Source organism: Oncorhynchus keta, chromosome 17 (assembly GCF_023373465.1).
Source record: "Oncorhynchus keta strain PuntledgeMale-10-30-2019 chromosome 17, Oket_V2, whole genome shotgun sequence".
NCBI lineage: Eukaryota > Metazoa > Chordata > Actinopteri > Salmoniformes > Salmonidae > Oncorhynchus > Oncorhynchus keta.
In genome coordinates this window covers 20,444,855-20,467,357 of record NC_068437.1, presented here as the reverse complement: position 1 = coordinate 20,467,357, position 22,503 = coordinate 20,444,855, and the positions used below count along the sequence as shown (strand labels likewise).

Genomic DNA, 22,503 nt, shown 5'->3' with positions numbered 1-22,503 from the left:
GGCTCTCACAGACCTGTAACTTCTTTAAGAGGCTCATCTGTCCTCCACTCGTTACCTGTATTAATGCCACCTGTTTGAACTTGTTATCAGTATAAAAGACACCTGTCCACAACCTCAAACAGTCACACTCCAAACTCCACTATGGCCAAGACCAAAGAGCTGTCAAAGGACACCAGAAACAAAATTGTAGACCTGCACCGGGCTGGGAAGACTGAATCTGCAATAGGTAAGCAGCTTGGTTTGAAGAAATCAACTGTGGGAGCAATTATTAGGAAATGGAAGACATACAAGACCACTGATAATCTCCCTCGATCTGGGGTTCCACGCAAGATCTCACCCCGTGGGGTCAAAATGATCACAAGAACGTTGAGCAAAAATCCCAGAACCACACGGGGGGACCTAGTGAATGACCTGCAGAGAGCTGGGACCAAAGTAACAAAGCCTACTATCAGTAACACACTACGCCGCCAGGGACTCAAATCCTGCAGTGCCAGACGTGTCCCCCTGCTTAAGCCAGTACATGTCCAGGCACGTCTGAAGTTTGCTAGAGAGCATTTGGATGGTCCAGAAGAAGATTGGGAGCATGTCATATGGTCAGATGAAACCAAAATATAACTTTTTGGTAAAAACTCAACTCGTCGTGTTTGGAGGACAAAGAATGCTGAGTTGCATCCATACCTACTTGAAGCATGGGGGTGGAAACATCATGCTTTGTGGCTGTTTTTCTGCAAAGGGACCAGGACGACTGATCCGTGAAAAGGAAAGAATGAATGGGGCCATGTATCGTGAGATTTTGAGTGAAAACCTCCTTCCATCAGCAAGGGCATTGAAGATGGAACGTGGCTGGGTCTTTCAGCATGACAATGATCCCAAACACACCGCCCGGGCAACGAAGGAGTGGCTTCGTAAGAAGCATTTCAAGGTCCTGGAGTGGCCTAGCCAGTCTCCAGATCTCAACCCCATAGAAAATCTTTGGAGGGAGTTGAAAGTCCATGTTGCCCAGCAACAGCCCCAAAATGTCACTGCTCAAGAGGAGATCTGCATGGAGGAATGGGCCAAAATACCAGCAACAGTGTGTGAAAACCTTGTGAAGACTTACAGAAAACGTTTGACCTCTGTATTGAGATAAACTTTTGTTATTAACCAAATACTTATTTTCCACCATAATATGCTAATAAATTCATTTAAAAAATCCTACAATGTGATTTTCTGGATTTTCTTTCTCATTTTGTCTGTCATAGTTGAATTGTACCTATGATGAAAATTACAGGCCTCTCATCTTTTTAAGTGGGAGAACTTGCACAATTGGTGGCTGACTAAATACTTTTTTGCCCCACTGTCTGTATGCATGTGTGTACACACACACACACCGTTGAAGTCAGAAGTTTACATACACTTAGATTGGAGTCATTAAAACTTGTTGTTTTTCCACATATGTATTGTTAACAAACAATAGTTTTGGCAAGTCGGTTAGGACATTACTTTCTGCATGACAAGTAATTTTTCCAACAATTGTTTACAGACATTATTTCACTGTATCACAATTCCAGTGGGTCAGAAGTTAACATACACTAAATTGACTGTGCCTTTAAACAGCTTGGAAAATTCCGGAAAATTATGTCATGGCTTTAGAAGCTTCTGATAGGCTTATTGACATAATTTGAGTCAATTGGAGGTGTACCTGTGGATGTATTTCAAGGCCTACCTTCAAACTCAGTGCCTCTTTGCTTGACATCACAGGAAAATCGAAAGAAATCAGCCAAGACCTCAGGAAGAAAAATAGACCTTCACAAGTCTGGTTCATCCTTGGGAGCAATTTCCAAATGCCTGAAGGTACCACGTTCATCTGTACAAACAATAGTATGCAAGTATAAACACCATGGGACCACGCAGCCATCATACATGCTCAGGAAGGAGACGTGTTCAGTCTCCTAGAGATGAGCATACTTTGGTGACCTCAATCCCATAGAACATTTGTGGGCAGAACTGAAAAAGCATGTGCGAGCAAGGAGGCCTACAAACCTGACTCAGTTACACCAGCTCTGTCAGGAGGAATGGGCCAAAATTCACCCAACTTATTGTGGGAAGCTTGCAGAAGGCTATCTGAAACGTTTGACCAAGGTTAAACAATTTAAAGGCAATGCTACCAAATACTAAATGAGTATGTTAACTTCTGACCCAGTGGGAATGTGATGAAAGAAATAAAAGCTGAAATAAATCACTCTACTATTATTCTGACATTTCACATTCTTAAAATAAAGTGATGATCCAAGCTGACCTAAGACAGGGAATATTTACTAGGATTAAATGTAAGGAATTGTGAAAAACTGAGTTTAAATGCATTTGTCTCAGGTGTATGTAAACTTCCGACTTCAACTGTATATACACACAAATTGGGTTTGGCAGATGCCAGGAGAATGCTACCTGCCCGAATGCATAGTGCCTGCTGTCAAGTTTGGTGGAGGAGGAATAATGGTCTGGGGCTGTTTTTCATGGTTCAGGCTAGGGCCCTTAGTTCCAGTGAAGGGAAAATGTAATGCTACAGCATACAATGACATTCCAGACAATTCTGTGCTTCCAACTTTGTAGCAACAGTTTGGGGAAGGCCCCTTTCCTGTTACAGCAGGACAATGCCCCCGTGCACAAAGCGAGGTCCATACAGAAATGGTTTGTCGAGATCGGTGTGGAAGAACCTGACTGGCCTGCAGAGCCCTGACCTCAACCCCATCAAACACCTTTGGGATGAATTTGAACAGCGACTGCAAGCCAGGCATAATCTCCCAACATCAGGACCCGACCTCACTAATGCGCATGGCTGAATGGAAGCAAGTCCCTGCAGCAATGTTCCAACATCTAGTGGAAAGCCTTCCAAGAAAGGGGGGTACCAACTCATGCCCATGATTTTGGAATGAAATGTTCGACAAGCAGGTTTCCACATATTTTTGTTCATGCAGTGTAGATGTGCAAAGAGGCAAAAGACTACATCGCAGATGTTGCATCAACCAATGGTTGCGTGCTTCGTCATCAACTGTAGAGTTGGGCATCAGATTGCAATATCATATGTGGTTTGCAGATAAGTTAAACACCTATCCAGTTGTTGTGAGATCTAGCATGGGTCTGCAATGTAGTCAGCCTGGAACGTGACCATTGCCTTTATCTCCAGTGCTGTGAGTGACTGTTAGAGCCTGGTAGAAACAAACTAGTCACCTCTCAGCACATGTCCCCTAGACACTATAAAACAGATAGAAATAGAATCCAAATATCCAGACAACTGGATTCTTTTTCTAAACATTATGAAATGTTTCTATACATTTGTTGTTATGCACACCTCTTAGAGAAGGGAACGCAACACCTGCTACACTCAACTCCCTGTGGAAGGTGAAACAGGTATGGGATTGCAGGTGCGGGTAAGGATGACATAGGCAGAGAATTTTACCGTTAACAGGGAATTTATTTCCTTCACACTGTAATTTGGGGGAAAAGGGGCTGGACAGAACCAAAGCAAAGAAAGTAAAAAGTTAGAGCCCCCTCTCCTACCTATCTTAGCACGCCAATACAGGGGACTGTCCGCCCAGGTCTTACCTAGAGTGCGTAGACATAGTAAATACTACGGGAATATGTATTCCCAAGGTGCCTTCCCCTTCCCCCCTGGGAACAAAAATAGAATAATTACTAACGTAAAGTGAACAATTTCAATAATCAAAAGTCCTTTTGATATGCACATACGTCTGCAGGACCGGCTACAAAATACTTCACAACAATTACACAGACCAACAACAAAACACAAGACATACCAAGAAGCTCTCTCTCCTAACAAAGGAACACTGGCTTTTATCCAGCTGGGGAAGGAGTTTGTAATTGCCGACAGCTGTATCTCCTGACGAGAGGGCGGGGTCAGAGCTCCAATCTGAAATGGGGCCGACCAATCAGCTGCTTTGGACTTCAGGAAGCCATTTCCTGAAATACACACATACATAAACCCAAAACACAGAAACTGGGGAATGTAACATCACTGGGGCTAAGCGTCCTGCCATCCAGGCCCTATATACTAGGCGGTGTCAGAGGAAGGCCCCCAAAAAAATCTTCAAAGACGCCAGTCACCCAAGTAATAGACAGTTCCCTCTGCTACTGCACGGCAAACAGTACTGGAGTGCCAAGTCTAGGTCTAAAAGGCTCCGTAACAGCTTCTACCCCCAAGCCATAAGACTGCTGAACAATTAATCAAACGGCCACCCAGACTATTTACATTGATCCCCCCCCCCCCTGTTTTTACACTGCTGCTACTCGATGTTTATCATCCATGTGTAGTCACTTTACCCCTACCTCCGTGTACAAATTACCTTGACTACCCTGTACATTGATTCAGTACGGGCTTTTAAGTAAGCATTTCACGGTAAGATCCACACCTGTTGTTGTCGGCACATGTGACAAATAAAATTTGATAAAACTCTTTAATTAACATGCCTCAACTTTATACTGTAATAACACCAGTTCATGATAAATTCATGTTAAATTCTGTAAGTATTAAACACTATTGTTGTGAAAACATGTCAAAATGCCTTTCATATCTTAACATGTTATCTGCTTGCTCGCACGCTATTACAGTGATTTTGTGAGGGGGATTTCAGAAGTGGGACAAACCTAAAGTGCAAAAGTTATAATTAAAATGTAAGTATTACCAATTTCTGTTCTAAGATGCTCCTAAAGTGCAAATAAACCCCCCCCCCCCTTTGTGAATCCCCTCTATTACACCATCCACCCAAGTGCACAAAATACAAAAGATTACTTCTAAATATCTGCCAACAAGTTATTACCAACTAATTTCAAAAGTTAATTTGTTTTAATCATGGTCACATGGGGGCCCCATATCTCAATTTTGCATGTACTTTTACACAGAGGAATGGATCCCACACATTATTGCACACACACACATTCCCAGGTAGCACAATAAATACCAACCTAGTTCTTTTCTTTAGAATGATCCTAAAACATCTCCTGAATGCAAGGATTAAAATGAAACTAGAATCTAAATACATCTAAAGGCATACGGGTCTTCATTTCCACCTCCTCTCCTGAAATAAGAATAATGTATAATATACTGTAAGCATCTACACAATCATTTATCAATCCATGCTTTTTTAGAGTTTCAAAAATACACACATTTTGCTCTATGGTGGTAAATAGTGCTTTTTCAGACATGAACTGAATTAAATGACAGGGTCAGTTCATAAATGAAAGCAATAAAAATTAGCAATATTGGACAATAGCAATAAAATATTTTCCAGACTTCAGTGACTTATGACAAAGCTTCAAGCACTTGACCTAAATGCCCCTCAAATAAGGCGACTCATAACCACAGACGCTGTAGTCCATCCAGACCATATCACATTGCAGCTAGTCCAAGTAACAGTCAACAGGCCATGTCAAATCACTTGGCTGAACACAAACAGAACTTGGAAATCATGTCCAGCCCATCAGAACCATTGTTGCATAGAAACTACAGTTCAATAGGATCACTTTAAAAAAAGAACATTTATTTGAAAGCCGAAGTATAGGATCCTTTCTTGCGCAGAATATCTGAATTAAGTTGAATGGTGGTCCAGTCTGCAGCTAACAGGCACTGCCAGTCCAGAGCACTGCAACAAGGGGAAACACAGGTTTCCATTTCAAAGCAGCACCCTGAAACAGCAAACAATAAGCACTCAATTCATTGGTACCCAACACCCAGATACACAATGTGAGACCAACAATGTGCTCAAGTGTCCCGTTACTGTATTTAATGGATGCCCTTTCAATCAATGAACTCGTGGGTTGAATGTTCTTAGGTGTAGAAAAGTTGCTATTCACTTGGTCCAGGGTTGCATTCCGATCCTTTACCCTTCTACCTAAAGTGTACACTTGCTTACACACCCTCGTGGAGTTAAAAGCATTGGATTAGTGTAAGCATGGGCTAGGGAGTTTCCCTTTTACTCCAGTCCATTCCTTCTGACATCCATAAGGGGTGAAAGAGTCCACACTTCAGAGAGAAGGGGAGATAATCAGACTACAGCACTAGCCTGCACCTCCATGTTATGTAGAAGTGCAGTACAGAGGCCTAGTGTGAAGTTCTACAGAATCTTTTCAGATCAATAGGAGATGAACTAAGAATGTCAATAATCCCCAAATTCCAATACAATTATTTGATTAAATTCTGTAAAACATTCATTGGCCACTCAATAAGGCTACAGGGACACTCCAAATCACCCCCCTTTATATCCATGGCGACAACGGACTGTTCCATTTAGGACGCATGAATTAGGAGGAGATTGGATTGACATTTAAACTAAATCTGTTATTCCATCTGAAATGTGAAACAGAGGAGTCCTTCTCATAACTGATCAGCCTTGCATAACTGACAGCTCTGCAGACAGAGCACACTTTTAAGTCAAATGTTTAGTTAGCATGGATTAATTATGTCACTGGGAGTTTAGGTGGGACTGTTTGATGATGTCATATATAATTAATCCCTGTGTAACTTCTCCAGCTCTGGGAAGACTGCTCAATGGCCCGCTATACTATATGACTCATCCAACTTCAAAGATACTGAGAACAATGAACCCTCCAACCCCAATCAGTTCAATCACATCTAGTTGGGCCCTTTCTCAATGTTATCATAGAATTCTCAATTTAACATTTCATTTCATTTTACCATTGTTAAGAGTAACATCAAAACAATTGAGATTAAAAACTAAATAATATTGAAGAATTGCCTCTAAACAAGGATATATTTCAGAAAGATCTTGTTTGTACTCAGTGTGACGTTTGATCATCTTGGATGTATATTACCTGTATCAGGCCGATTTAGTGTTGTGCAACTTGAAAACCTCCTGTGTGCAATGACTCCACATATTGCAGAGCACTTTGCATAGAGGTCAAGCAGTAGCCCTCCTCTCCAATCAGATACCTGAGATAGAGAAGAACTGTTAGAACTCTCTGCACCATCATTGTACAATTTACAGACAGATCAATAAAAGAAAATCAACATACAGTGGGGCAAAAAAGTACTTAGTCAACCAATTGTGCAAGTTCTCCCACTTAAAAAGATGAGGACTGTAATTTTCATCACATATACACTTCAACTATGACAGACAAAATGAGAAAAAAATCCAGAAAATCATGAATTTATTTGCAAATTATGGTGGAAAATAAGTATTTGGTCTCTCACAGACCTGTAACTTCTTCTTTAAGAGGCTCCTCTGTTCTCCACTCATTACCTGTATTAATGGCACCTGTTTGAACTTGTTATCAGTATAAAAGACACCTGTCCACAACCTCAAACAGTCACACTCCAAACTCCACTATGGCAAAGACCAAAGAGCTGTCAAAGGACACCAGAAACAAAATTGTAGACCTGCACCAGGCTGGGAAGACTGAATCTGCAATAGGTAAGCAGCTTGGTTTGAAGAAATCAACTGTGGGAGCAATTATTAGGAAATGGAAGACATACAAGACCACTGATAATCTCCCTAGATTTGGGGCTCCACGCAAGATCTCACCCAGTGGGGTCAAAATGATCACAAGCAAAAATCTCAGAACCACACGGGGGGGACCTAGTGAATGACCTGCAGAGAGCTGGGACCAAAGTAACAAAGCTTACCATCAGTAACACACTACGCCGCTAGGGACTCAAATCCTGCAGTGCCAGACGTGTCCCCCTGCTTAAGCCAGTACATGTCCAGGCCCGTCTGAAGTTTGCTCGAGAGCATTTGGATGATCCAGAAGAAGATTGGGAGAATGTCATATGGTCAGATGAAACCAAAATATAACTTTTTGGTAAAAACTCAACTCGTCGTGTTTGGAGGACAAAGAATGCTGAGTTGCATCCAAAGAACACCATACCTACTGTGAAGCATGGGGGTGGAAACATCATGCTTTGGGGCTGTTTTTCTATAAAGGGACCAGGACGACTGATCCGTGAAAAGGAAAGAATGAATGGGGCCATGTATCGTGAGATTTTGAGTGAAAACCTCCTTCCATCAGCAAGGGCATTGAAGATGGAACGTGGCTAGGTCTTTCAGCATGACAATGATCCCAAACACACCGCCCGGGCAACAAAGGAGTGGCTTCGTAAGAAGCATTTCAAGGTCCTGGAGTGGCCTAGCCAGTCTCCAGATCTCAACCCCATAGAAAATCCTTGGATGGAGGTGAAAGTGTTGCCCAGCAACAGCCCCAAAACATCACTGCTCCAGAGGAGATCTGCATGGAGCAACGGGCCAAAAGACCAGCAACATTGTGTGAAAACCTTGTGAAGACTTACAGAAAACGTTTGACCTCTGTCATTGCCAACCAAGGGTATATAACAAAGTATTGAGATAAACTTCTGTTATTGACCAAATACTTATTTTCCACCATAATTTGCAAATAAATTGATTAAAAATCCTACAATGTGATTTTCTGGATTTTTTTCCTTCTCATTTTGTCTGTCATAGTTGAAGTGTACCTATGATGAAAATTACAGGCCTCTCATCTTTTTAAGTGGGAGAACTTGCACAATTGGTGGCTGAGGATTACCATAAAGATGGTTTTATGCAACAACTTCCCTCCTCATATCAGACCATTCCATGACTAAACAAGGCAAATGGTCCAGTAAAACAAGTGTTTTTTTCCTGGCCCATCTGTATATAAAAGGGGGAGGGAAGAGCAGATTTGTGGGGAGGATAAAAAGGCAGGACAGTAAGCAGGGTGGAGGTTTTCATAAGGGAGCAGTGAAAGGCCTGAGCCTCAAGTCAACTCTGGGTGACCTTAAGCTAATGAGACCAAGACACGAGAGCAACTCATGCCAGGGCAGTGTGTGTGAGAGTGAGCGAGTGAGAGAAAGAGAGATCGAAAGAGAGATCGAAAGATATCTATCCATAAGCTTCTATGGTGGGGGTGGGCCGGGGGCACGTGCTTTTATAGGCATGTAAATAACATCACCCCACCCTCTTTACTTTTTGACGTGTCATTCTGGAAATCACAGCAATAATTCCTACATGGGGGGCCCGCCTCTGTAGGGCCTTGGACCCAGTGAGCCCAGCCTTCCCTACACTCTGCTCTTCCAAACCACTGAGCTGTATAAACATCAAGTAGGCTTTTATTTGTATTTTTATTGGAAAGGAAAACCAAACCAGAATATCCCCACATTCCTTTATCACTGCCAATCTAACCAGCCTATTAAAGGCTGTTTTTACTAAGATAAATAGAGCTCTCGGGTGTGGTCTGAGCTGACACGCAAAGGGAAACTGATACAGACTAAGCCAGAGTTGAGATTGGAGGGGGAGAGGTACAATGGAGTTGGGGACATGTTTTCTGTGAGGTGAACTTTAAAAGTGTGTATGTAAGTTGGAGACCTACCCTTCATGAATGAACTCCTCCAGGGCCGCACACTCTGACACCAGCTGAGGCAGCTCACAGTGCAGAGCCACATAGGAGAGGATGGGCAACAAGTCATCTGCCCCACTAACAAAGAAACAGAGAAGAAATTAAATCAAATAATATTTTAAATGGTTGTGTTAGAATTCAATTGTTAAAAAAAATATATATAATCTGTTGTGGTACACATTTTCACAAATTATAATATCTCCACTGGTCCAGTGACCCTTATTAAATCACCCATCTACCGCAATCACAGACTTCGTTGCGTGAGAAGGTGGATGACTGTCCCCTTACTGACCCAGCCAGAGGTAACCAAATCCCTGGCATGCAAGTTAAAGAGGCGTGGACCGTGTCATATAACCCCAGAGAGCCAGGGCTCACACTTCACACCCATAATCAAAACCAAAAATAATAATGATAATTTTTTTTAAATCACACCCTCCTTTACTGTAAATACGCAGAGACACATACATTCCTAGAACCTTCAAATTAGTGTCTATAAATTCCAGTTTTAGCATAAATATCAAATTCAGGGTCAAACATGAAGCGTCATAATGCAACCAGTCATAGACAAAGTTGACATATTTAAAAAGACATTAGTGTTCTGAAAAATCTTAGAAAAACATTTTTGATATTGAAAAAGACGATGTAGAGGAGTGTGAGGGAAAAAAATTAATTGAAATGGGAGTTGGTTCAGACAAAAGAGGATAGAGAGGACAAAATTAGCCCCCACCTAGTCAGAAACAAAAGAAAGAATGAGACGAACAATGAATGAGGAAGTTGGCTGCAGACTGTGTGTGTGTGTGTGTGTGTGTGTGTGTGTGTGTGTGTGTGTGTGTGTGTGTGTGTGTGTGTAAAAAGGAAACTAAGGTGACAAGAAAAAAGGGGAAATGGATTGATAATGTTCACACATGCGTACTGCATTCATACTTTCATGTGAACACAATAGAAAGTCATTAGTGAGAATAATGGTCACATTGAAGCCATTCATTCTACAGTCCCAAACCGACTCCTCAGAATAGGAAGCACTTCTTTCAATAGTGTGAAAGTGAAACGCACTGAACATTAAGAAGCAATGGAGAAAAGATATTACCCCCTAAAATGGAAACTGTTGGAAACAGTATGCCATGTTCAAAACCAAACATCACACACACCCCAAAATATCTTGACGAGACCTAGCTGACTAAACTCCACTCCATGCTGAAGGAAGTTCCTGATGAACTCCACCAACAGAGTGGAGCAGAGACCAGGCTTTGTGGAATTCAGCTCCGACTACATCGATACAAGGAGACAGATACAGAGCATGAGCTTTTCTCTGAATGCCCCTAAAACATGAATATGAGACAGAGAAAATGAGAGGGCCAGAGATTTGTTTTGTTGGGCGTGGGAGCATAGAATTGGAGCCCACAATCCTCTAACAGTTTAGTTTTAAAGGCGCCTTGTATAAGCTCATGCAATGGGCTACGATGCAGACAGCCATTTACTGGGTGTCATTTAGGTAGCTTGTGGACTGGCTCTTAAATGTTTGTGATCTACCTCATCAGTTTCCTGCCTACACTGGCAAGCCTCATTAAATCCTCAAGTAGCAGACCCCTAAATCAAGCAAACAACCCAGTAAACTTCCTCACTATATTACTCGCCCCCAACCCCAACCTCAAGCATGCCTTAGCGTCTAAGCTCTGTATTCCCTTCAGATGGTCTCTGATCTATAGCCCTTTCTGCTACTCAGTAGAGCTGCTTTCCCTCCCACGGCTCCTATGCCAGCTGGGACCTGCCAGGGTAAGTTCCAGACAAGGCGACCCACTTTGAGGGTCGGCCAGGATGAGGCACTCTGCAGGGGGCGGTGATCCTTGGCCAGACCCCTACTGCGTCTGGCCTTAGTGAGCCCTGATGAAGTCTGACAAGTCGACCACTGACTGAGGCAAGAGGTCCTAAATTATATTAGGACACCCCCCTCTCCCAAAAAAAGATTCTGTACCGTAAGTCCTAGTCTTCACAAAGCACAAACAGAAGAATGAGGGGAAAAAACATTGAAATATAAATAACACTATTTGAAATGTGTGCGAGACAGTGTGAGAAAGAGAGAGAGACCTGAGAGGGGAATCAGCATGAACCAGCACGTGATCATGTTCATAAAAGCAATGTTGCAGTATTAGACTCACATGGTTGCTGTTTTGGAATCCGCCTCATGAAGGCAGCAGTAGTCCTCAGCACAAGCACAGATCAGACGCAATGTCCGAACTGCAACAGAACAGAAAGCAAAAACAAAAAGGTGACTAATAGATAGGGATATGGAAAACAACATCAATTACATTACACAATTAGACCAAACAAGTCAATTCAGCTTCCAGCCTGTCTAAAATAAAGTGTACTGGATGTTATTTTGCCAGAGAGACATTTCATTCATTCAGCACAATAAACAGTGGTGCTAGTAGAGATCAAATGCTTCCCCTGTATGAGCAATGTGAAGAACACTTCCCACACTATCATTGTCCAGTGACGGTTAAGGGATTCACTCACCAATGCACTCCAGCTTTTTCTGGGGACAGCAATCTCTGCACAGCAAGCGAAGCTCCTGCACTGCTGATTCATAGGGGTAGGAACCATGCAGCACAACATGGTCTTGGGGGTACAGTTTTGATGCGACACCAACGTCACCAGGTGAGGCGTCCTGATACAGCCTCATACTGGACTCAAAGGACAGCTCCCGCTCTCTGTGGACCTTCCTACATAGTCCAGGACACACAAAGATACAACGGGTTACACATGAATAATCAACAGGTTTTGTGACATGACTGACAGCAGCTGTCATACTGAACTACTTTCTAAGTGGACATTAGACTGAATAGATCAACGAACGGTTGCGCAACAAACTTGTAACAGGTCTAGAAATCATCTCACTAAACTGATAGCATAAATCAACAATAGGAGAAGAGGGAACAGCTTCTACTTGTAGCCTACTGACGCCATCTACTGACCACTGCCTAGCATCCGACTCATTCTGCATACAAGGAGGTTTCAATCATCATCAGCATCATCATCACAAAATATGTAAATGTGATCAGAGCAGCAAAATACATAGTGAAACATGGTGAAGCCCCAAAATTGCCCTCGCTAGAAGCATGTGTTTCAGACATAAGGAAGTGGATGGCTGCAAACTTTCTACTATTAAACTCGGACAAAACAGAGATGCTTGTTCTAGGTCCCAAGAAACAAAGAGATCTTCTGTTGAATCTGACAATTAATCTTAATGGTTGTACAGTCGTCTCAAATAAAACTGTGAAGGACCTCGGCGTTACTCTGGACCCTGATCTCTCTTTTGAAGAACATATCAAGACCATTTCGAGGACAGCTTTTTTCCATCTACGTAACATTGCAAAAATCAGAAACTTTCTGTCCAAAAATGATGCATAAAAATGAATCCATGCTTTTGTCACTTCTAGGTTAGACTACTGCAATGCTCTATTTTCCGGCTACCCGGATAAAGCACTAAATAAACTTCAGTTAGTGCTAAATACGGCTGCTAGAATCCTGACTAGAACCAAAAAATTTGATCATATTACTCCAGTGCTAGCCTCTCTACACTGGCTTCCTGTCAAAGCAAGGGCTGATTTCAAGGTTTTACTGCTAACCTACAAAGCATTACATGGGCTTGCTCCTACCTACCGCTCTGATTTGTTCCTGCCGTACATACCTACACGTACGCTACGGTCACAAGACGCAGGCCTCCTAATTGTCCCTAGAATTTCTAAGCAAACAGCTGGAGGCAGGGCTTTCTCCTATAGAGCTCCATTTTTATGGAACGGTCTGCCTATCCATGTCAGAGACGCAAACTCGGTCTCAACCTTTAAGTCTTTACTGAAGACTCATCTCTTCAGTGGGTCATATGATTGAGTGTAGTCTGGCCCAGGAGTGGAAAGGTGAACGGAAAGGCTCTGGAGCAACGAACCGCCCTTGCTGTCTCTGCCTGGCCGGTTCCCCTCTTTCCACTGGGATTCTCTGCCTCTAACCCTGTTACGGGGCTGAGTCACTGGCTTGCTGGGGCTCTCTCATGCCGTCCCTGGGGGTGCGTCACCTGGGTGGGTTGATTCACTGTTGTGGTCAGCCTGTCTGGGTTGGCGCCCCCCTGGGTTGTACCGTGGCGGAGATCTTTGTGGGCTATACTCGGCCTTGTCTCAGGATGGTAAGTTGGTGGTTTAAGATATCCCTCTAGTGGTGTGGGGGCTGTGCTTTGGCAAAGTGGGTGGGGTTATATCCTTCCTGTTTGGCCCTGTCCGGGGGTGTCCTCGGATGGGGCCACAGTGTCTCCTGACCTCTCCTGTCTCAGCCTCCAGTATTTATGCTGCAGTAGTTTATGTGTCGGGGGGCTAGGGTCAGTTTGTTATATCTGGAGTACTTCTCCTGTCCTATTCGGTGTCCTGTGTGAATCTAAGTGTGCGTTCTCTAATTCTCTCCTTCTCTCTTTCTTTCTTTCTCTCTCTCGGAGGACCTGAGCCCTAGGACCATGCCCCAGGACTACCTGACATGATGACTCCTTGCTGTCCCCAGTCCACCTGGCCATGCTGCTGCTCCAGTTTCAACTGTTCTGCCTTACTATTATTCAACCATGCTGGTCATGTATGAACATTTGAACATCTTGGCCACGTTCTGTTATAATATCCACCCGGCACAGCCAGAAGAGGACTGGCCACCCCACATATGCTCTCTCTAATTCTCTCTTTTTTTCTCTCTCTCGGAGGACCTGAGCCCTAGGACCGTGCCCCAGGACTACCTGACATGATGGCTCCTTGCTGTCCCCAGTCCACCTGACTGTGCTGCTGCTCCAGTTTCAACTGTTCTGCCTTATTATTATTCGACCATGCTGGTCATTTATGAACATTTGAACATCTTGGTCATGTTCTGTTATAATCTCTACCCGGCACAGCCAGAAGAGGACTGGCCACCCCACATAGCCCGGTTCCTCTCTAGGTTTCTTCCTAGGTTTTGGCCTTTCTAGGGAGTTTTTCCTAGCCACCGTGCTTTTACACCTGCATTGTTTGCTGTTTGGGGTTTTAGGCTGGGTTTCTGTACAGCACTTTGAGATATCAGCTGATGTACGAAGGGCTATATAAATACATTTGATTTGATTTGATTTGATAGTGTTGGACTGGGTTTTAGTATATTGGACATAAAAATGTAAGCAGTCATATAAGCACCGACTGTAAATTAAAAGACTAGAAAATTGTAAAAAAGCTAAACGAGGGGTTAAGACCTGAAGCTGCTTTACCTGAAGAGGGTCAACAGAGGGCTCCAGATGGGAGTGAAGAAGGCTTCCTCTATGCTGGCCACACACAGGTCCTTAGAATTGGCTGTGTTCAGACACTCAAATGAGAGCAGACACAGAGACAGCAGTTGATCTGGAACACAAACAAATATGTTTATCATTTCTTCTATATATTTTACATTAGAGAATACATTTCCTGTCAAAGTGAGGTTTACCAATGGCAATATGGATGTCCTTCACTATAGCCTTCAGGTGCTTTTTGAGAGCATGCATCTCCAAGTCCTGAACGAGGAACTCCTGATCTACCTGTGATGGTTCAAAGATCATGTCAGGGTCCCAATGAGAGGGGTCCCGGTCCATCTGTGTCAGGAACTGCTCCATATCCTCAAACAAATTCTCCCTGTCCAGAGTATGGGGAACATCACTATCCAACTCTGCCTCGTTGGCATTGTGGTCATGGGAGGAGGAGATATTGAGAGAGGCATCGGAGGACAGACTGTGACCTGTGCCAGATTTTGAAACGTTCTGATGAGAGTCTGAGATCAACAAGCTCTGAGTGCTGCGGGAGGGTTTCATGGGCAGGGCAGGACTTGCAGGTAGACTCTTGCTCACGATTGGATAAAGCCTGTTGTAAACTCTGTACTGGAGCCTTTTCAGTAGCTTAATCACAGGGTGGTCTGGACAGCTAGGATACACAGAGCACACAACAAGTTACTCCTCTATTGAAATGGAAATTAAGTAACATTATGTTTGGCAAAATATATGACTGCCTTGTGCTGCCTCGTGTTCAGTACCTGAGAAGACATGAAACAAGGCCGGTGACCAAGGTGGCATCATCAGGATTTTTCTTGAGTTTCGCTTTCCAAAGCTTGGGCCAGTCCTGTAAGTGAAACACATTCACAGGATGAGGACAACTCGACAACAGTCACTTAGCCAATAACCTTATCATTCCCTGAAAACACTGAAGTTCACTTATCAACACAAAGGCTTGTCAATTTGTTACTGAACTCTGAACTCACATGATCTTGTTCATATTCCAAAATATTTGTGTACAGAACACGTTGTTCCTGTTCTTCTCCATTAATTGTTCCAGACGCAGCAAACCTCCTGCATACAGCACAGACAGATTACTAATCTGATATATGGATGTAACTGGAGCTCAGCTCCAAGCACCATTCATTGACTTTCATTCATGGGTGGATTGAGTGGTCAATGAAGGGAAATCGTTTGGAAATATTCTATACTTAACTGCAAGCACACAAGTATCAGATTTCTGTTCTGATTCTAATCCCTACACAGTTATACTTCTGACATTTCTTATGCTGTTAGCCTGTAAGGCCATACAACTGTGAGGCTTGTACTGTGATGTGTAACGAGCTCTACTGTCTAGGTGGATGAATGTTCACCTGTTGGCCTCCTCCTGCAGCCTCAGTCTCCTTTCCTCCATCTTCCTTTGGAGCTTCACAGACATTAAGGAAATCTTCCCAAATGTCCACTGGCTCTAAACATAATATAGCAGCTCACCCCAAAGCTATATGCCTACCACCGTGGACAACCAACAGCATTCATTATCTCAGGAGGTGTTTACCTTTAAAACACCAATAGGTCGATCACTATAATAGATGATGTAAACCTTTAGGCTACTCCTTGCATGGTCTGCGGGGGTGTCCGGTACACCAGTGCATGAGGTGTCTGGGATGTGTGTTCCAAGGATCACACGTAGGGATCCTTGAACCAAGATACCATCATTTGGATCCTGGTCTTACTCAAGTGGACAGTCTTACCCAATAACCCCTAGACTTATATAATAATAATAAACTAACCCCGAAAGTCTAGCCTGACGAGTCGATAACTCACACCAAATTCTTCCGCTGCTCTGTCATTCACTACATACTTTAGTCTGAGACTGCCATCATTGAAATCGTGTTTGTGATGACGAGGGGCGTTGTACAAAACAAAGTCATCAGCGATTGGATCTTCTCTAACCAGTCATAGTATCAAAGCCAATGACAATGTCAAACTGCTGCTTTACCCACGTGTGTTCTGGCTCCGGCCCAACCCACAAATCAGACGGTCCCGAATGTGTTCGTATTCGATGAAGGGTCGGGGAGGTACTCAGATCCAGACTCACTGCAGAGAAGAAACTAACGTCCGTGGCCTAGTGTTTGGATGGAGCAAGGACTGGTAGCCAGGCAACTGAAAGTCCACATTAAATATCAGAAACAAAGGATACAGCATCTTGCCTGGCCTTGGCAATAATCAGGTTCTCCATCATCTGCCTCTGAAGAGAGAGAGTCTGAAAGAAAATGTATAAATATTTAGGATTTCTAAACCCTTTCTAGAGATGTTAAAAGCATGCATGTCAGATATCTCACACACAATGTAATTAGTAAATAAGAAAAGCAATATTTTCCAGGAGGCAGAACTCTTGTTGAAAGGTAAAGATAAGTTATTATCACCTCAACACTACAACCAGTATTAGGTCGGCTAACTGCTGACCGATTGCATTATATATGGCTTATCAGGGTCTGAACAATGAAACGTCATAGTTTAAGGGTTGTCATTGATTGCACTCGAGTAGGCTACTGGAGAACTAACCACCCTGCGAGTATATACGAGGAAGTCTGTGCTACATCTCTTAGTGTGCATAACGCATCATTGGAACAATTAAAGTACATGGATATAAAAAGTACAAAAGTATGTGGACATCTGTTCGTCATTAATTTGGAGTTGGTCCCCCCTTTGCTGCTATAACAGCCTCCCTCTGGGAAGGCTTTCCACAAGATGTTGGAACATTGCTGCGGGGACTTGTTTCCATTCAGCCACAAGAGCATTAGTGAGGTCGGGCACTGATGTTGGGCGATTAGGACTGGCTTGTATTCAGTGTTCCAATTCATCCCATGTTTAATGGGGTTGAGGTCAGGGCTCTTTGCAGTCAAGTTCTTCCACACATATCTTGACAAACCATTTCTGTATGGACCTCGCTTTGTGCACAGGGGCATTGTCATGCTAAAACAGGAAAGGGCTTTCCCCAAACTGGTTGCCACAAAGTTGGAAGCACAGAATCGTAGGAAGCACATAATCGTCTAGATTGTCATTGTATTCTGATTTCCCTTCACTGGAACTAAGGACCTAGCCCAGAAACATAAAAAACAGCCCCAGACCATCATTCCTCATCCACCAAACTTCACAGTTGGTACTATGCATTCGGGCAGGTAGTGTTCTCCTGGCATTTTCCAAACCCAGATTCGTCCCTTGAACTGCCATATGGTGAAGCTTGATTCATCAATCCAGAGAACACTTTTCCACTGCTACAGAGCCAACACTTCTCCCGACGAACAGTTATTGTGCTGACGATGCTTTCAGAGGCAGTTTTTTGGTAGTACCAAGGACAGACTATTTTTATGCGCCATGAGCGTTAGCTCTCGGCGGTCCCGTTCTGTGAGCTTGTGGCCTACCACAATTGCAATTCTGTAGATCATCACATTCTTCACCAGCCTATTGATTTCATATGAACACACACGACTTTTGCAATTTCGGCACAGCAACGGCTTTCAAACACTCTCACTGCGTATCTTACATATCCCAGCATCACGAGTAGGCAGATACTTCTTCAAACATCAGTAAAACCGATTTACTTTCCTCCATCTATTACAAGGTTTAGTCGACATGCTTTAACCACTCATGGAATCTTCTGTGTAAGATAACTAATCACAATGTCCAACAAGACTCCAGATATGACACCTTTAAAAAAAAAAAAAAAAACATTGTTTTTAAGTTTTTGTTTTGTTTTTTGAAATAGGTAGTATCCTGTTTCTCAGTGTCATGGCTGAACAAGGACAATATACATCTAGATGGTTTGTCTATGTATCAGCAGGACAGAACGGCGGCGCCGTGTAAGCTCAAGGGGGAGGTGTGTCTTTGTTAACAACAATTGGTGCACAACCTCTAATATTAAGGACGTCTCGAGGTTCTGCTTTCCTGAGCTAGAATACCTCAAATGAAATTTATTTATAAAGCCCTTCGTACATCAGCTGATATCTCAAAGTGCTGTACAGAAACCCAGCCTAAAACCCCAAACAGCAAGCAATGCAGGTGTAGAAGCACGGTGGCTAGGAAAAACTCCCTAGAAAGGCCAAAACCTAGGAAGAAACCTAGAGAGGAACCAGGCTATGAGGGGTGGCCAGTCCTCTTCTGGCTGTGCCGGGTGGAGATTATAACAGAACATGGCCAAGATATTCAAATGTTCATAAATGACCAGCATGGTCAAATAATATTAATCACAGTAGTTGTCGAGGGTGCAGCAAGTCAGCACCTCAGGAGTAAATGTCAGTTGGCTTTTCATAGCCGATCATTAAGAGTATCTCTACCACTCCTGCTGTCTCTAGTGAGTTGAAAACAGCAGGTCTGGGACAGACAGCAGGTCTGGGACAGGTAGCACGTCCGGTGAACAGGTCAGGGTTCCATAGCCGCAGGCAGAACAGTTGAAACTGGAGCAGCAGCACGGCCAGGTGGACTGGGGACAGCAAGGAGTCATCATGCCAGGTAGTCCTGAGGCATGGTCTTCATAAGCTGTGGACCACACTATTTACCAAGAGAGTTTATATATATTTTTCGTAGCTGTCTATTTACCACCACAAACCGATGTTGGCGCACTCAACGAGCTGTATAGGGCAATAAGCAAACAAGAAAATACTCATCCAAAAGGCGGCACTCTTGTTGGCCGGTGATTTTAATGCATGAAAACTGAAATCTGTCTTACCTCATTTCTACCAGCATGTCAGCTGTGTAACTAGAGGTGGGAAAAAATAAAATAATAATAAAATAAACTTGTAGGTCACCTTTACTCAACAGACAAAAATGCATACAAAGCTCTCCCTTGTCTTCCATTTGGCAAATCTGACCATAACGCTATCCTCCCGATTCCTGGTTACAAGAAACAAAAATAAAAAAAAACAGGAAGTACCAGTGCAATGCTCAATATGGAAGTGGTCCGATGGAGCGGATGCTAAACTACAGGACTGTTTCACTAGCACCAGGATTCATCTGATGGCATTGAGGAGTTAACCACATCAGTTTTCATTAATAAGTGCATCGACGACGTCGTCCCTAAAGTGACCGTACGTACATATCCGAGCCAGAAGCCATGGATTACAGGCAACATTCGTACTGTGTTAAAAGGCTAGAGATGCCGCTTTCAAGGAGCGGGACACTTATCCGGATGCTTATAAGAAATCTCGCTACGACCTCTGACAAATCAACAGGCTTCAATACAGGCCTAAGATCAAATCCTAATACATCGGCTCTGACACTTGTCAGATGTGGCAGGCCTTGCAAACTATCATAGATTTCAAAAGGGAAAGCCAGCCACGAGCTGCCCAGAGACGTGAGCCTACCAGACAAGCTAAATGCCTTCTATGCAAGCAACACTGAACCAATTGAGAGCACCAGCTGTCAGACGACTGTGTGATCAAGTTCTCCGTAGCCGATGTGAGTAAGACCATTAAAACAGGTTAACATCACAAGGCCCAGGGACAGACTGATAACCAGGACACGTACTCAGAGCGTCTTCACTGACATTTTCAATCTCTCCCTGACCCAGTCTGTAGTACCTACATGTTTAAAGCAGACCACCATAGTGCCTGTGCCGAAGAACACCAAGGGAACCTGTCTAAATGACCATCACCCCGATGTACTCACATCTGTAGCCATAAAATGCTTTGAAAGGCTGGTCATGGCTCACAGCAACACCATAATCCCAGACACCCTGGACCTACCGGTACTCCAATTCGCATACCACCGAAACGGATCCACAGATGAAGCTCTCGCGATTGTACTCCACACTGCCCTTTCCCACCTGGACAAGAGAAACACCTATGTAAGAATGCTGTTAATTGACTAAAGCTCAGCGTTCAACACCATAGTGCCCTCCAAGTTCATCACAAAGCTAAGGGTCCTGGGACTGATCACCTCCCTCTGAAACTGGATCCTGGACTTCCTAACAGTCCGCAAACAGGTGGTGAGGGTAGGTAACAACACATCCACCATGCTTAGTCCCCTCCTGTACTCCTTGTCCACCCACGACTGCGTAGCAGTTCAAGACTCCAACACCATCATTAAGTTTGCTGACAACATGACGGTGGTAGGCCTGATCACCAACGATGATGGGAGCCTATAGGGAGTAGGTCAGAGACCTGGCAGTGTGGTGCCAGGACAACAACCTCTCCCTCAACATCAGCAAGACAAAGGAGCTGATCGTGGACTACAGGATACGGAGGGCTGAGCACACCCCCATTCAGATCAACAGAGCTGTTGTGGAGCGGGTCGAGAGCTTCAAGTTCCTCTGTGTCCATGTCCCTAAGGATCTAGCATGGTCCACACACACCAACGTAGTCGTGAAGAGGGAACGATAGCGCCTCTTCTCCCTCAGGAAGCTGAAAAGATTTGGCATGGTCCCTCAGATCCTTAAAAAGTTCTACGGCTGCACCATTGAGAGCATCTTGGCTGGCTGCATCATCGTGTGGCATGGCAACTGCATGGCATTGACCGCAAGGCGCTACAGAGGGTAGTGCGTAATGCCCAGTACATCACTGGGGCCGAGCTCCCTGTCATCCAGAACCCCTATACCAGACGGTGTCAGAGGAAGGCCCTAAAAGTTTTCCAAGACTCCAGCCACCCTACTCATCACATACACTACTCCTGCTACTGTTAATGTTATGTTATTGTGGACTATTCACTTTATTCCTAGTTGTACAGTACCAGTAAAAAGTTGACACGCCTGCTCATTTCAGGGTTTTTAATTTTTTCTGTTTTCTACATTGTAGAATAATAGTGAAGACATCAAAACTATGAAATAACACATATGGAATCATGTAGTAACTAAAAAAAGAAAAAATAAGTGTTAAACAAATCAAAATATATTTTATATTTGAGATTCTTCAAAGTAACCAACCGTTGCCTTGGTGACAGCTTTGCACACTGATGTCTACACTATTATTTTACAATGTAGTTACTTTAAATATTTTTGTATGCTAATTTCTTTCATATTTTCTCTTTTTATCGAATATTTAGAACATACAATATACTTGCAGTGAAGCCGCTCAACAACTACATCACATTAGTCATCTAACAGACTCGCATCCGGAGTGACACACAGAAGCAACAAGGGTCAATGCCCTGCTCAAGGGCACATCGACGGATCTCCCACAAGTTAAAAAATGGGGATCCGAATCATCGATCTATCAGCCACTGGCCCAAGCTCCCAACCGCCAGCCCTCCAAAATTCCCACCCCCACAGTTCCTCAAGAGCTGCCTCTCAACCATCCAAGACCCCCACCCCGAGAATGTTTTTTTTAAAATATACATAATTCCATTCCCCACCCCCAAGACCCCCCAAATGTACCAAAAACAAACAAAATGAACAAAAGACAACGAGAAAGGAAAACAACAATGCAAAAAACTTGTCCAAACTTTTGACTGGTACTGTATGTACATATCTACTCAATTACCTTGTACCCCTGCACATCCTGACTCAGTACTGGTACCCTGTGTATGTAGCCAAGTTATCGTTAGTCATTGTTTATGTATTATTACTTTTCTAATATTTCTCTCTCTCTGCATTGTTGGGAAGGGCCCGTAAGTCTACACCCTTTGTTTACGAAGCATGTGACAAATAAAATTGGATTTGATTGAGCCGAAAATAAAAGCTCTCCATTTCAGATTCTGATCATTTATAGAGCTACAATGCCTTCTCCTCCTCCTCTTTTGAGACAAAGGAAATCAAAACAAAACCACTCCTGGTCCCTCTGACTACCTTTCTTAATGCCTCCTTTAACATATTTGTGACC

The 22,503-nt window shown here is 43.5% G+C and overlaps 1 protein-coding gene across 2 annotated transcripts in view; it reads right to left on the bottom strand.

Moving 5' to 3' along the window:
• Positions 1–4,818: 4,818 nt before the first annotated feature.
• The window catches only part of LOC118396607 (VPS9 domain-containing protein 1-like), a 29,879-nt gene continuing 12,194 nt past the window's right edge, over positions 4,819–22,503 (bottom strand). The window contains exons 6-16 of one of the 2 annotated variants that reach the window (XM_035790903.2): positions 16,890–16,952; positions 16,063–16,115; positions 15,676–15,763; positions 15,451–15,536; positions 14,872–15,341; positions 14,660–14,789; positions 11,914–12,119; positions 11,556–11,634; positions 9,373–9,477; positions 6,826–6,943; positions 4,819–5,679 (exon numbers count right to left, since the gene is read on the bottom strand). In XM_035790903.2, coding sequence (XP_035646796.1) covers positions 6,841–6,943; positions 9,373–9,477; positions 11,556–11,634; positions 11,914–12,119; positions 14,660–14,789; positions 14,872–15,341; positions 15,451–15,536; positions 15,676–15,763; positions 16,063–16,115; positions 16,890–16,952 — 1,383 coding nt within the window. In that variant the 3' untranslated portion in view covers positions 4,819–5,679; positions 6,826–6,840. The remainder of the gene's footprint in view (positions 5,680–6,825; positions 6,944–9,372; positions 9,478–11,555; positions 11,635–11,913; positions 12,120–14,659; positions 14,790–14,871; positions 15,342–15,450; positions 15,537–15,675; positions 15,764–16,062; positions 16,116–16,889; positions 16,953–22,503) is intronic. The other variant, XM_035790904.2, reaches the window with a different exon arrangement.